This window comes from Emydura macquarii, unplaced genomic scaffold, assembly GCF_026122565.2.
Source record: "Emydura macquarii macquarii isolate MOO-44397 ecotype Brisbane River unplaced genomic scaffold, CSIRO-AGI_Emac_v2 contig_1119, whole genome shotgun sequence".
NCBI classification, from domain to species: Eukaryota; Metazoa; Chordata; order Testudines; family Chelidae; genus Emydura; species Emydura macquarii.
The window spans coordinates 4,394,084-4,409,240 of record NW_027131256.1 but is presented as its reverse complement, the minus strand read 5'-3'; the positions used below and the strand labels follow the sequence as shown (position 1 = coordinate 4,409,240).

At 44.2% G+C, this 15,157-nt stretch overlaps 1 protein-coding gene across 1 annotated transcript in view; it reads left to right on the top strand.

Annotated features, from left to right (window-relative positions):
• The first annotated feature begins 3,471 nt into the window (after nucleotides 1-3,471).
• Nucleotides 3,472-15,157, top strand: part of ATP1A1 (ATPase Na+/K+ transporting subunit alpha 1) — a 29,821-nt gene continuing 18,135 nt past the window's right edge. Inside the window, exons 1-4 of the mRNA XM_067546015.1 lie at nucleotides 3,472-3,717; nucleotides 11,798-11,908; nucleotides 12,803-12,862; nucleotides 14,856-15,059. Coding sequence (XP_067402116.1) covers nucleotides 3,706-3,717; nucleotides 11,798-11,908; nucleotides 12,803-12,862; nucleotides 14,856-15,059 — 387 coding nt within the window. The 5' untranslated portion in view covers nucleotides 3,472-3,705. The remainder of the gene's footprint in view (nucleotides 3,718-11,797; nucleotides 11,909-12,802; nucleotides 12,863-14,855; nucleotides 15,060-15,157) is intronic.

Genomic DNA, 15,157 nt, shown 5'->3' with positions numbered 1-15,157 from the left:
AGGGTTTTATGTACTCTGTGCACAACGTACAGGGATCACTTACTGCAATAGCCTTCTGTACAGTGGAACATAATTAGCTGTTTAGAAGCTCCTGGCACCATGCGATGGTTTTGGACAGCAAGGGAGAAAAAATCTGTATCCAGCTGAATTTTGGTAGGCAGAATGTAATGATGGGGACTGGAATCTGATGAGGGTTAGCACACCTACCTATTGAAAAGATGCTTCTTTGAAAGTCTGCACCTCTACCAGTATAGTGTTGCCAAGCAACAAGTTAGGGCATGATTCACTGTTGAATCCAGGGCCTTGTGGAGTCTGGGATTTAAGCTATAATGTTAGCAAGTGTTAGCTGACACGTTTTAAAAATCTAACATAGGCAAGGCACGCAGCCTTTAACACATGCTAACCTGGTTGAGCTGACACCTACAGGGGAAGATGGGCTTTAACGGGACCAGCGTAGAACATGTTAAAGTATGCACTGCCTGTCTCCACTAGCCTTTTAAATCATGTTACTTAGCGCGTATTAGCTATCACACCTTTTAAATCCTAGTCTGAACAAGGCCGAGCAGGCAGAGTGCTGCTTATGCCACTTTGTGAGCACCAGGGTTTGTCTTGGAGCTCTCCTATCCTAGTTCAACAGAATCCTTTTTTATTCATGTTGAATTGGAACCATGACATTTCTTCTGATGGATAAAAATGTTGAATAATGCTTTTCCTTTTCAAGGCACCTCACAAATAAGAGGGGGTCTTTTCATGCAAATGATGCAAAGTGAGTAACATAACTGAGTATAAGCGGAGGAGGAAGAGAGAGGCCGATAAGGAGTTCCACTGTACCAGCTTGGCATGACCGTAGTTACATAGTTGTTTGGCGTTTTGTACTTGTGTTGGTCCCAGGATATTAGCGAGACAAGGTGGGTGAGGTAATATCTTTGGTTGGACCAACTTCTGTTGGTGGAAGGGACACGCTTTTGAGCTACAATTAAGGCAGTTTGGAAGGAGGCAGAGATTGGAACCCAGGAGTTCAATGCCTTCTCCAGTGCTCTGACAGGTAGATACACTAGGAAGTATGCTGACAGTGTGGGTTACTAAATCAGGGCTAACTTGAGAGGATTTGAAACCAGAAACTGCATAGGCTGTTGAAGTGAAAGAATCTCTCATGCTCCCATCTTCTCCTTTTTAGTGACCTGCTCTTGCCTTGAACTAGAGTTCAATCCTTTAACCATGAAGCTATCCTTCCTCAATAAAATGAAGGTTCATCCACTTTGACCAACACTAAATCCAAGAAGAACTCTAGGTCTTCCAGTCCATTGAAAACAAAGCTTTACTTCTCTCTTTGGCTAGCACCGTTTCCTGCAATTGAGCTCTTTAAAGATCCACATTTCTGTAATGCTACCGTGCTTGCTTCTTGAAGAGGAAAAGCTACCTCTATACAAGCAGATATCTTTAAACATCAAGATACCTTTAGTCATGCTCAGCTCTGAAATGCAACTAGAGAGATGGAATGACGGGGTTCCCTATTTTTTGTCTAACTCTCACTTCCAGGACTGAATGGGGTCTACTAGGCTAATGAATAAAAAATAGTAAAGTATTTATTTGATTGTCTAAAATAGGATTTGTAAGCAAAGGGAGCAAACCTGCTGAGCAAGGAGAATTTGTACATAGTCCCTTTTCGTAGCTCTTTAAGACCAGAAGGGACCCCTGTGATCATCTGTCTGACTTCCTGCCTTGCACAGTACTGTTTGTGTCAAGCCCTCGTCACAACTTTCTGGTCATAACTATATTTGAAAGCACTAAAGTTGGCATGGTAAAGTCTGGCGCAACCTCTCAGTTGATTGCTATTCATCAGCTATTTTTTGCCAAATTAAAAAGAAATATACATGTTTACTGACCTTGAGAACTGGTTGTATCAGGGCTTTAACCCTGGGGTAGCAGGGCCACTGGCATTTTAAGCACCATGTCATGCAACCCTGCTCAGAGCTGGTCTTAATCAGCCTGGTGTCAGCAGCCAATGGCCCATCTATGTTAGAGCTCCCGGTATTGCACACACCAGTAGAGCTAAAGTAAAGTTACTGCTGACAAGGTTTGGTTGTAGAATGGTGCTAGTTACCATCTTTTAAAAACAGTCACTGCTTAACAGGGTTTCCCCTGCTGACACAGACAGGGACTCTTCTTCACTGAAGACAGTGACATTTCCAGTTGTGTGTTCTCAGCGTTTCCATTGTGTGCTCTCAAATGTGTTTGGACTACATTTACTTGGATGTTCTTAATGCCAAGCAAAATGAAGGATAGTGCAAACAGGCTTGACTGCTAAATGTGAGGAGCTGATACCTATATCTGTAAAGGTATGGTTTGGGTCAATATTTATTTAAGCAACGTAGCTGATATAGTACATCTGGTTCCCATTGTGCACTTGAAGACTGTTGCCACAGACGGGTTTGAATGAATGCAAATAATGATTGCTAGTGATAAATTGTGCATATCTGGCTTCAGATCCTGAAGTCTTGAAACAATCTGCTGTGATAAGGAGGAAGGGGTAACCCAGGCCTTCAATTACCAAATGGCTACAGCTCCTGGAAATTATTTGATTATAGAGCACATTTCATTCTTATTGCTCACAAGAGACTCATTCTTTTTTTTTTTTTTTTTTAAATACTAGAGTCCATACTCAGCTTGGAGACTTAAAGATTACTTGGTAGGTCAAGCCCCCAAAAGCGTGTGTGTGTGTGTGTGTACAGTAATAGTAACAAGATTTCATGCATCTTGTGTTAGAAGGTGAGCAGGTCTTGACACCATTTGATGTGGATGTCTATGACATGCATGTGTTCTGGGTATGTCCATGCACACCCATGGCAGTCAGGCCGGCAGGACTTGATTCTCCACTCCATGGCAGCTGGTGCCTTCCCAAAACGCTACCAAATCCGAAGTCTTCACTCATGCCCTGAGGTGTGTGTTGTGTTCACTTTGCCCAGCTATAAAATGATGGCCCCAGGAAAGCGCGTGTGAGACTGCCTGCTGTGAAGGGTTTTCTTCCTGGTAGGAGGGCGGGCTGGGTGTTGGGTGTCTGTCTCTCTCTCCCCCACAGGGGGATGGGTTAGGGTGTCCTGCTAGCAGGCAGTGTTCCCTCTGGGCAGGTGTAGCGACCGGGCTGTTGTTGCTATGGCCGAGGCGGCACAGGCCGGAGGGGTGGGGGATCACTCCGCTGCCAAGGCGCGCGCGGGGCTGAGGCAGGTGGGGGAGGGGAGGGGCCTAGGCCCGGCCCGGCCCTGCTGGGCGCGCACAGGCTGGGTCTGGCTGGCACCCAGGGCGGCTGCGGCTGAGGGACTGAGGCGGGCGGGCGCGCGCACTCTCTCTCTCTCTCTCTCTCTCACACACACACACACACCAGGGGCCCCTCTCAGTGGCGCGCTGGCGCACACGTGAAGCCGGCGGGGGGCGGGCCGGGGGGGCGGGGCCGCGCTCGCTGCCTTCTTTATGCGGCGGGAAGCGAAGCGGCGGGGCGGCCGGCGGCAGTGGCGGTGACACTCTGAGCGGAGCGCGGCAGCGGCAGTCTCTCTCTCTTAGGCGGGCGGGGAAGCGCCGGAGCCGGGCTCGTGTCACAACAACAGCAACAAACAGCAGCCGCCGCCGCCGCCGCACACGTGGCAGCCCCGCACCCAGCGCCCCGCACGCCCCGGCCCCGAGCGAGGAGCGAGCCCCGGCACCGCCACCATGGGCAAGGGGGTGAGTGAGTGAGCGAGCGAGGGAGGAAGGGCGGGGCTGGGCCCGGGCCCCCTTCAACGGGCAGAGCCGGGGCCCCTCAGCTCCCCGCGGGGACCGCCCAGCCCGGCCGCTGTTCCGGGAACGGGGGGAGCTTTGTCTAGGCCCGGCGGCGGGCGGGCGCTAGGGGTGGCTGGCTCCCGGCCCGGCGGGGCCGCTGCCCTGAGGCGGGGGAGGCCGGGCGCTGAGGAGGGGGGGCCCGCTGGGCCGGTGGCTGCTCCGACTAAGTAGTAACCCAGAGGAGCAGCTGCTCTTCCGCCCGGTGCCTGGCAGTGGCTACCCCCCCCCCCGGCTCCGGATTCAGCTGGGATGTGGCGCGGGGGGTGGAGCGTTTACACGAGGGTGCTGGCTCAGAACGAGCTCGCCGGCGAAGTTCTAAGGCCTGACACGGCGGGGCGGGAGGGTGACCTGGTTCCTGGAGGTCTGGGACCCAGGCCAGGCCATGGACACGCTGGCTGGCGGCTTAGTGGTCATCGGGGGGATCACGGAGCTGTAACTTGGCTGAATGAAGCGCTGTGAAGTGATGTCTCCGCACACAGGAGGAGAGTTTTTTGTTTTTTAAATGTTTTAAGGAGCTGCCGTGGTGCAGCTTTCTTCTTTGCAAGGCCTGAGATCATCCTAGGAATAAAGGGCTTTTTAATTCTCTTATTTTAAGTCATAACGCTTAAAAGAATTGAAATTTGCTCCAACACCAGTAGAAGTTGCATAGGGAAAAAAACCAGGAGGGACTTATTTAATGTCTGGGCTATCATAGAAATCTGATGAGCAGCTCAGTCTTCATCACTGTTAAAACGGAGTGCTTCATCTGACCAGGTTCTGTGAACGCTTCTGATCATGTTAACATATTCTTAGTGGCTGTGCAATGCTGTAGACTTTTCCCCCCCTCTCTCTTTCCCCTGCTTTTGCTCTGTGGCAAACATATTGGCTAAAATTTTCAGGTTAAAAAGGGCCTTTGCCTGTGGATGGTGTGGGTGAATGCGTGTTCCAGGTTGAAGGTTATACTAAGTCCCCAAGTCATCATGGAAACAGGAATCTGAGTTGTATGGTAACATTATCAGATGCCCTTCTGGAGCTAAACTTGAAAGTGTGGCCATTTAAAATATCTTCTGGCTATTATAAAAGTACTTTAGACTTCTTAAAGTACAAGGCCCCAAGGGGAAAGTTTGCATGGTAATAGGTACTATTTGTTTAGCAATAGCCGCCAGAGCGAGTGATAAAAGGTAGGATGGGGGAGGGAGGGAAGGAAGGTGTCCAGGATTGGGAAATTCATTGCGTCACACCAAACCTGCTAACTGCTGGCATAGTACAGTAAAACAGAATGCTTTGTGTGGTTCTTCCCTCTTGGATAAGGGGTCTCTATCAGCATTTTTTATTCCTTGCAGCTTGCCAGGTTGTAACTGGCAATGAAAGAGCTTCTTATGGCTGATTATGAATTTAAAAAAACAGCAACCCTGACTAAAAAATGTAAGGTTGAGTGAAGCCAAGAAAGCAAAAGCCAAAACTTTTTGAAGCAGACAGAGAAGAACTTTGTGTCCTAAAGCCAGCATAAGGAAAAAGAAAATATCCCCTCCTTAGTTGATCCCTTAGGCTCAGTTTTAAAAATAAAAAGCAGTGTGTGTTTTCATTCTGAATATTTCTAATTGCTTTTTAGGTGGTGTACAGGTAACTGTTATTTGGGGTGTAGGGAAGCTCTTTCTATTTAGGGACTTAAACATTTCCTGGAAGGTTCTCAAATTACTCTGCTTATTTAGTAATAATATTTAGCAGTTAACAGTGGTCTGTTTCCAAAGTGCTGTACGAACATTGAGTAAGGTAACACTGGCTTGATCAATGCCATTTAGCAGTCACAATGTTGACATAAATACGTGGATGGTAGGAGACCCATGAGAACACAAGACTCTGCAGACATTGCTGAAAAAAGAACTTTTTGAATTAGTGTTTGATATTTATTAGCCCAGAAGGTTGTTTATTTAAAGTGGTCCAAAAGAGTAGTTGGCACTGCAAACCAGATGTGGCCACTGTCACTAGGTATACTTAATCTACTGTATTATGTAAATTGGTTTTGTAAAGCTCCTGTCTCAAACACATTATCAGAACATCTGTAGAAACTATTTACTGCAGTTATGGCCCAAAGGCCTGAGTGGGGCGTGAGTTAAGGTGTTTTGAGTGGTGGGGATTGTGTTTTTATTGATAAAAGAGATTGTTGGTTATTTTAATGTCTTGTATTTATAAACAAGCATTAAAAATGTCAAGTGACATAGTTTATGCATAAAAAAGACAATTTGACCTAGTACCGAACCTAAAACAAAGGAGTGGGAGGGGTACTAATGGAAAATCTGAAACAGTTTGTGTGTGTGCGCTTAGTCAGAATGTGTACTATCTTGTGATTTTGCAACACTGTTCTTTCAAATGAGTTTAATCAGAGCCTGTTAAAGACAGGGATGTGAAATGGAACAGAGTTAGGAAAGACTGTGGTTTAACCACTTGAATATTGTTCACTCATCTTTGCTTGGCTTGTCCAAACTGGAAAAGCTTTTCTTTTAACCAGTCTCAGTTCATGGGAAGAGAGAACTGTGCTCCTTGTAACTACTATATATGGGGGAGGGAGGGGGGTATGAAAAGAAGCTGATAGAAGCAGCCAATCTACTTAAATGGTAGTGTGTAGGAGGAGGGACCAGATGACTGGCTGCCTAGCTGGGTTTTCAGCCCAAGTGGTACAGCTGTCGAGCTCAGGTCCTCTCCCCTCCAGACATACAGGAGTGTGAGAAGCAGAGGTAGTTAGGCAAGGTAAATATAGAGAATGAGACTTTCTACCAACTGCTTTTTGTATCATTTGCCTGAAAATTGCCTAAGGAGCAGCAGCTTACTTTTTGCTTATCCCCTCCACTTCCTTTTATTAAACTGGTACAGGGCACACTCACTGAGGGAGTACAGTTTCACCTCTGGAAGTGAGACTCAAAATTGAAGCCTGCTAAGCCTGGTCTAGGCTTCTCTTCTTGCCAGAAGCAAGGAAGGTTTGGGGGTGAACAGACTAGTCGAGAAAAGGGATTCAGGTGAACGTGTCCAATATCTGTGTACACTGAACTTCCTATTGGAATAACAACTTTTCCCCTTTTTCTGTTGTATGGCCAAGTGGCAGAATTCCTGCCCCCAAAAGCTTAGCTGACAAGTATTCCCTGTTTTTAGAGCAGTGCAGCAGACAATGGCAGTCTTTCAAAAGCAGCCACTGATTTGTGGGTGCCCAAATTGACCTCTTACAAAGGCCTGACTTTCAGAAGGCAAGTGGTTTGCACTTCCAGAAAATCAGGCCCCTTCAAGGTGTTGAGTTGGGCATCTAAAATCACTTGGCCAACTTTTTCAAAAGTGGTAACATGTTCATCTCCATTTTGCTGTATCTGTTTGACTCTTCATGGCTAGTAGCCTTGAATATTGGAGCCTATTTGTGCTGTCATGCAGCAACAGGAAATCATGATTCGCATTCAGGGCAGCCCCACAAATCAGAAAGGACTGCTCTGTCATGAGTTTTCTGGGTTTCAGAAACCAGCTCTGCTTATGGTTCTGATGAAAATAGTTTCATGGAGCACAGCTTATATAGCATTTATTGTCTCTTTATTCCATGAATGGGCCAGTGTTTGAACAGAGCTAGTGAAGTGTGGCTTCCAAATCTCCCTTTTCATAAAGGGAGACAGAGAAGTTGAGTACAGCCAGAGTATAGGATTGAAAACAGCAAGTCTGCTTACTGTGTCCAACTGGGGTGTAATGAGCATATCTAAGGTCTCACTAGCGCACTGCCACAGATGTGTCACTGAATGGCTAGTCATTGAGCATACCCATGTTGTGTAGTGTAAAGTCAGAAGCAGGAGGCTGAACACACTCAAACTTGGCTTTTTTGAGGGGGCAGAAAAGGGGAAGGCTAGCTGTGGCATTTCCTAAATTGATGAGGGGCAGTTTAGCTGTCTCACAAATCACAGGGAAAGTGGTCATTGCCCATGACTCATTTGGAGAATATAATTACTAGAAACTGTATTTGAGACAGCAGGATAGTAACTCATTCTGCTGTCTGTGCCATACTGTTCATAATGTAACTATCAAAGCAGGTCTCCAGTGACTTGTTTTATTTACTCTGGCTCTCATCATGCATCATTTCAATTAGAGTAGATTGAGACCTTATAGATGGGCACATCTGAACCCCTCTTCCACTGACTTTCTCCCCCTGCCAATAATTGCTTTTGTTATTTAAAGTGTCTACCATAGCCTGTTCTGTTAGGCTTCCTGCTCTCCTTTATTTTGGACACAACATAGTCACAGCTCTGGGATGTGTGACGTATATAAAGCTTTGGTGAAGAGGCTCTGACTGGCCAGTGGAAAAGAAAGCAGGGAAATTTCCCAACCTCTTGCAGAGACCGTTTCCTTTTGTAGCTCATTGAAGATCAGTCATTTGGCTTAAATCAGCAGTAGTCAATTATTTAAAGTCCAAATTTCTTAGTCAAAGTTCAGACTCCAGAGAGACATTTTTCACTCTGTGATAGGCTAGCAATAAAAAGATTTTGCGGTCTGTTCAAAAGTAAACGGTGCTCTGGATTTTGCCTGCTGTCCGCTTATTGACTGCTCCTGGGCTAAATGAAGTACCTGATGTGTTGTTGTTTCCTTAGCGCACCATGCCCTTTTCTGAGATCTGTACCATGTCTAGTATCTATTGAATTTCAAGGAGTAAGTGTAGGTCTTGGGCTTTGTCATTATCTGCAGATGTACGATACATCAGCAAGAATAAAGGCAAAGAGCCATTTGCTGTACCTGCGTTTAGCAACTGCTGCAGAGGAGGAGAGATTGGGGAATCAAAATGGAAAATTCCAAGATTGAAGAGGCGAGGCTAACCCCTAATCTCCTTCTCCCCAAAGCAGTGTGACACATGCCCCACAATTACCCAGAGCCTGTCATGCCAGAAAAGAGGCAGTGACCATAAAGACCGAGAAAAGGAGTGGTGCTTTGATTCTGATCAATGAGGTTTACATTATTCTAACTTGGGTCTGAATTTAATGGCTTTACTGCTGTAAGTGAAATGGTGCACAGCAGTTTGCCCCCCTGCTGCTATTGTTTGGCTGAAGTTTTCGGTAAGTTTTAGGTGCTAGTAATTTAGTAAGAGTCTCTGCTAGTGTAAAGGCTACACATTTCTTATGGCAGCTTTGATTCTTCATTAAACAACATACACAGCTATTTTACCTTCCCCATCTCCAGTCTCTCTCCTGGCTGTGGCTTATGAATATTTGCAGCAATAATGCTAGAGAAACACTGCACCTGTTCACTTGAATCCATATTTAGCTTTTCATTGCAACCATAAAGGCTAAAAAGTTTTCACTTTTGAAAAATGAAAACCTAAGTACCTGCAATTCTCACTGAAATTCTCAGCACACCTGAAAATTAAGCCAACTTTAATGCAGTCCTAACGTCTGTAGAACCTACTGGCATAGGCTAGGGGTCCATTTTCAATCCCTTAACCAGGTTATCACACTCAAAATAACTATTAGACCACTCTAGTAACTACTTAGCTGCTGTAGGTTTAGATTCAGGGTGAGAGCCGAATGGTGTTCATATTTAGACTGAAAATCTCAGTGACAAAACTAACATTCAGTAAACGGTAGAGTAGAAATGGGAAATGTGAGTGTCACAGCAGTATGAGCTTGGAATTATGCTTTCAGTTTAGACTACTAGACTGAAATGGCTTTTTGATATGTAGGCCTTGGAGCAACCACTCAGTATACTTTATTCATTCAACCAGGAACTTGGGCAGTGGGGTGGGTCAAAGTGCTCTCAGCATGTGACTTGGATGGGGGGGAGAGGATAAAAAGCTTAAAAGAGCAAGTTAACATCTAGCTACTTTCTGAACAGGCAGAATTACAAAAGTACTAGGGAGAGTAATGCGAAGCAGATGGATTTTACACAGTATGGTGCACCCCGCCCTATATGTACATTTGGAAATCACACTTTTTTTAAGCTTCAGGAAGACCATGAAATGTATGTACATTGTGCACCGTTGGGGGTGAATGCCTAATACCAATTCATAATTTAAAGTCAAATAAGTGTTAGACTGGAGGATGTGGAGTGAAATTATGGCTACTTTCTGTACTCTGAAAATGTCAAGTTGCCTTGTAGCAGATTCTTGTCAGTACTTAAAAGTTTGGTGCTGTCCTATGCCTGTGTAACACTGCTTTCACCCTTTTAAAAAAAAATGTGGTTTTAGTATGGTGAAGAGAATGTCAAGAATGCTGGCAATCTTTAGCTGTACTTCATTCTTTACAGATAAAACAGGAGGCAAAGGACAAGTTCCACTCCATTCATTAAAAATAGCCTGCAGTGTTCTTTTGACTGTTGCACAGCCTTCCTATGGCTGCATGCAGAAGTATGAAGAACATAAATGCTCATCTCTAGTGAAGAAGGGAACATGGAGCTTTATGAAATCTTTTCTGTCAGCTTGGGCAATGAAAGTAGACTACTCAGTTTCACTTGTTTAGTTAGTTTCACTTTCAGATGTATGGTGTAATTCAGTGGTTTTCAACCCTTTTCATTTGCAGACCCCTAAATATTTTCAAATGGAAAGGTGGACCCCTTAGGAAATCTTAAAAATAGTCTGCAGACCCCCAGGGGTTTGCGGGCAGACCAGACCACAGGTTGAAAACCACTGGTGTAATTAATATTTCTCTTCAACCTAAGTTTCGTAAAAGCTCATTCTTAATATTTGATTATTGGATCCTGTTAACAGGTTCTTGGCATGCATTGCTCTGACTTACCAGGAATCCAGTCTCTGACCTGAGTTGCACGCACAACATAGTGAAATAGATTATTGTATTAGTTTTATCTGAGAGCCATTATATCTTAAGCTTTTATCAGAGCCTGTCATTTTAATTGTGGTGGAAAATGAGCCATGGGAAAATGTTAGTGGTTGTTAGATGTTACGCAAAAGGGAGGTGGTGGGGGGGGAGAGTCACTTGAGGTTTGTGTAAGTCTGGAAATCTACCTTGCAGTCGGGTGGAGTCGAGGCAGATTGCATTTGCATTTCCATTTCATGGTCCCATTGCAGTAGGCAGGGACAGAAAGTGCCTAGGGCTACTAGTGCTTCATAGGGAAACTTCAGTTTTTTGATTTAGAGATGCTTATGCTTCTTAATTGTCCTGTACTTTCTCTTCCCTTGTTTCTTGATTGCCACAGACATTTGTATGAAAACAATCTGTTGCTTAGGTGCTGTTGCTTATTACCCTCCACTACCTGAACTAAGCATCAAAGATCACAATTTCATGCAAATATCCTATGTAATTGAGGGGAATAAGAGACGTCTGAAAACAGATTTATGTAAGCATGATCAGTTTGTTCCATGAGACATAAGCAGCACTAAGTAACTGGATTTTTTTTTTTTTGGTGAGATAACACACACGCCTTTTTTACATCCTGCTATATGCCAAAATATTTACAGGGCAATCTGCTGTATTAAAATAAAACCAGCCTTCAAAAATAAAATGTGCTGTTTGGGAGACTGTCAAAGAGCAAGCATGAAAGTGTCTTGAAATTAACTCTTGCCAAGTTTTTGGGATACATGAAAGGTCAAATCTGTTTTCAAATTGGATAAGCTATTGAATCTCTTCACTTCTTACTCCATCACCCCCACACTCACGTGTAGGTTAACATGAGAAACCAAAGAGTTAATACCTCTGAAGGAATTGTGTGTGCAGTCTGGAGCTGGTTTCTTACGATGTTGATCACTTCTGGTCGGACTGAGGCTCAGACCTCAAAACTGATCAGTGAGTAGTGTGCAGCTTGCTGTTTGTCTAGATACTTAAAACCGCACTTGTGCAATCCCTGGCAGTAATCTGTGCAGCATAGAGATGTTATTAAGCAGACTAGTCTTTTTACTGGCTTGTTTATAAGAAAGTAGCATAATTTACATTTAAGTAGCTGTCTGACATGAAATTCTGTTCACAGGGAATATAGAATCTATATCCACTACTTAAGTGGCTAAACATCAGCCATTTCTCAAAACACCTTATTTTCTCAGACTGGACGTGACAAGTATGAGCCTACTGCAACATCAGAACATGGTGCCAGGAAGAAAAAGGGGAAGAAAGAAAAAAAGGATATGGACGAACTGAAAAAGGAAGTCTCACTGGTAAGAACATGAGGAAGGGGAAGAATGGGTGGCTCTTTAACAACATGCACTGTCTTGAAAACCCTTTCTTTAGGTACCTACCTTTAAAAACGTGATATTGGTACAGAGATGAAACATCTAGTATGTTTTTGGTGCAGCCATAATATAAATGTATACCCAGAGTAAGTGCAGCCCAGGTAGCAGAAGCGCACTCTTCCCCATGTTGTCCTGCCAGTGAGAGTCTGGCCTGCTATGGAGAGACTGCCTTTAGCCAGTGCATTCAGTCTCTATGGCTACACTTAAACATTGGCCTCTGTGGAGACTGTCAACAGTGGTGTGCATTTGTGCTGATCAGTTTTAGTGCTATGGACACCTGTCCACAATGAGTGAATTGTGCATTTGGCTATTATCTGTATTTCAGCAGATTCTATTTTAGATCTTGTTTCCTTGGTGTGTAATGTACAATGTGAAAACAAGGTTGTATAAGCACTTAACCAGTTGCAAGCTTTTTGTGTATGTTAAGAAGGGGAGGTTGGATTGCTTACTGTATGTCTCTTACCTCTTTTTTAAAATAAAACAAAAAACCTTGTGGGATGCAGACCACTTGCATGATGATCTGCATCATTAGAAATGTAACCACCTCTTGGATGGAGCTTGACAGCTTTGTAATACACAGCAGTGCTGCATAGAATAAAGCTATTCTGAATGGTACTAAGCAGGGTGAGAGGAGTCCAATAGTGAGGTTACAACTTTGGAACTTTTTCAGCTTTAACTGTCCTTCCTTGCCATGAAAACCTCCATCTTATGAAACTATTATTGGCAAGGGAATAGAGTAAAAACCCAGTAGCATTTGTTCACTGTTATGTATGGACCGTTATTACACATTCCCACTCCAGTCTCTTTTCTTTCCTTCAGGATGATCATAAACTCAGCCTTGATGAACTTCATCGTAAATACGGAACAGACTTGAGTCGGGTAGGTAGATTTTGAGTGTCCTATTTATTGACATTTAAAAAGGAATAAATTCACCAATATGATAAACCTGCTGTGAAGAGAGACCTGGGTGCTGTCAAATTTGTTTACCACTACTCTTCCAGTTACGTTTTCTTCCAGTTACGCCTCTGAGTCTGTGCACTAACAATTCTAGCATTAGAGTTCACAAATATTTCTTTTCCTCCCTTTATAGTGACTGGCTCAAATATTTTAGTGACTGATTAACAACAAAGTTGGGATTTATTCATCTGACTCTTAAGTATTCCAAGGTTAGGTTGATTCTTAGGTTTTGCATTAGGAGCTCGTAATTTGCTTGCTTGTGTTCTCTTGTACATGTATGTGTCTGGTAATCCTCTGCTTTGAACCAGGATGTGGCCACAGATGTGACACTGACCATCAGTAGTTAAAATATTACTTTTATAACGGGGGTACTGGAATCTTAAAGAGGAGGCAGCCCCCCCCCCCCCACCGAGTTATTGTACTTGGTAACTAAAGGGATGGAGCACTATGAAATAGTCTTATTTACAAAGCAACTTAATGTCCTGATTATTAGGGGAATAAAAATAATGTACAAAACAAAAGGACCGCTCAGCAGGACAGAAGCTGACAGTATAGGGCGCCCACAATCTGGAAAGTAATTTTTTCAGCTTTCAGGCCAAAAAAAAATCTTGTAGGTAGGTCGTGTAACTAGTAGGTTTAAAAAAAAAAAAAAATCTTCAGACAAGACTTTTTTTTTTTTTTTTTTTTTTTTTTTTTTTTAATTTTCTACATCACTTGTCTCCCATTTAACGGTTTGGGTTCCTCCTCCTCCCCCCCCCCCCCCGAGGATTGCAGGAACTTGTAAAATGTGTTAGCATGTCAAGTTAATGTCGCATAAATGACTTGATCAGCACTTTGGGCAGGGTACAATGCTGGTTTCACACCTGGGTTGGTCCTGTTTAGTTGACAGCTGTTTCTTGCAAGTTTTGATGCAACAAGAGATCTTTTATTTTGGGTCTTGTAGCACAGTAGGGCGAGAAACTTAATTCTTATACAAATCAAACTTTGAAAACTTGAGAGATTTTTGGGAAAAGTAAAATCAAAATTGCCTTTTCTGTGGCTGTCTTAAGTTTTGCTTGTACTATAATTTCTGAGCCCCCTGACAGTCTGCTATAGACCTTTGGGGGTGGGGAGTGGTTATAACTTCCACAGTTGTGGCCCCATCACACCTGTGTTTGACACTGTGAAAGCCCATCATTATTGTGAATGCCTATATCATTCCCTTCACCTGACCATCTTGTATTTTTATCTGTGAGCTGGAAATAGAAGTTACTGGGGGGGGGGGGGTTTATTGCGCAGATTTGTAGTACTAATACTTTTACCTGGAGATACGAAAAGGCTACACAAGCTCCCATTGATTTTTCCCGCCTTATTGTAAGGAAAGCATCCTCTCCTTTAGCTTGTAGGTGCAGGAGGAAGCAAGGCAGAGGCAGGACTGTGCTTTCATTCTTGCAGCAGAGCAGGAATGAACTCAGAATGGCTTGCTCAGTCCACTGAGCAGTGGTTCCCAAACATCATTGCTCTGCAACCCCTTCTGACGACAACAAATTATTACATGACCCAGTGCACTGTTACTCTAGAATCCGGGCCAGCATTAGGGGGTAGCAAGCAGGGCAATTACCCGGGGCCCCACAAAGCTAAGTTGCTCAGGCTTCGGCTTTCTACCTTGGACCCGAGTGAGTCCAACGCAGCCCTGGTGATGCATTATAAAATAAAATAGCTGTAAGTTAATAGAACTGCTGCATTATTATTGCTGTTATGTCATTTGTCTCTGCCTAGGGGACCCCATTAAAACCAGCTTGCAACCCACTTTGGGGGTCATGACCCAGCTTGAGAACCACTGCTTTAGACCACCACACCTCAAACCGAGGAAGCCTGGTGGTTGTGACTGTACTGCACTTCTATAACTGAACTACTTTCCCATCCTGCGTTCTAGGGTTTGACACCTACGCGTGCTGCTGAGATTTTGGCGCGGGACGGCCCAAATGCCCTCACGCCTCCCCCTACCACTCCTGAATGGGTAAAGTTCTGCCGACAGCTGTTTGGAGGATTCTCCCTCCTGCTGTGGATTGGAGCTGTTCTTTGTTTTCTGGCTTATGGTATCCAAGCTGCCATGGAGGAGGAGCCAAATAATGATAATGTGAGTAAGTGTGTGCTAGGCTCGTCTGCAGTGAGTTAGACATGTTGTTTCTCTTGTATCTAAACCTTCAGTCCAGGAACTTTTCCTGAGGCTTTTAG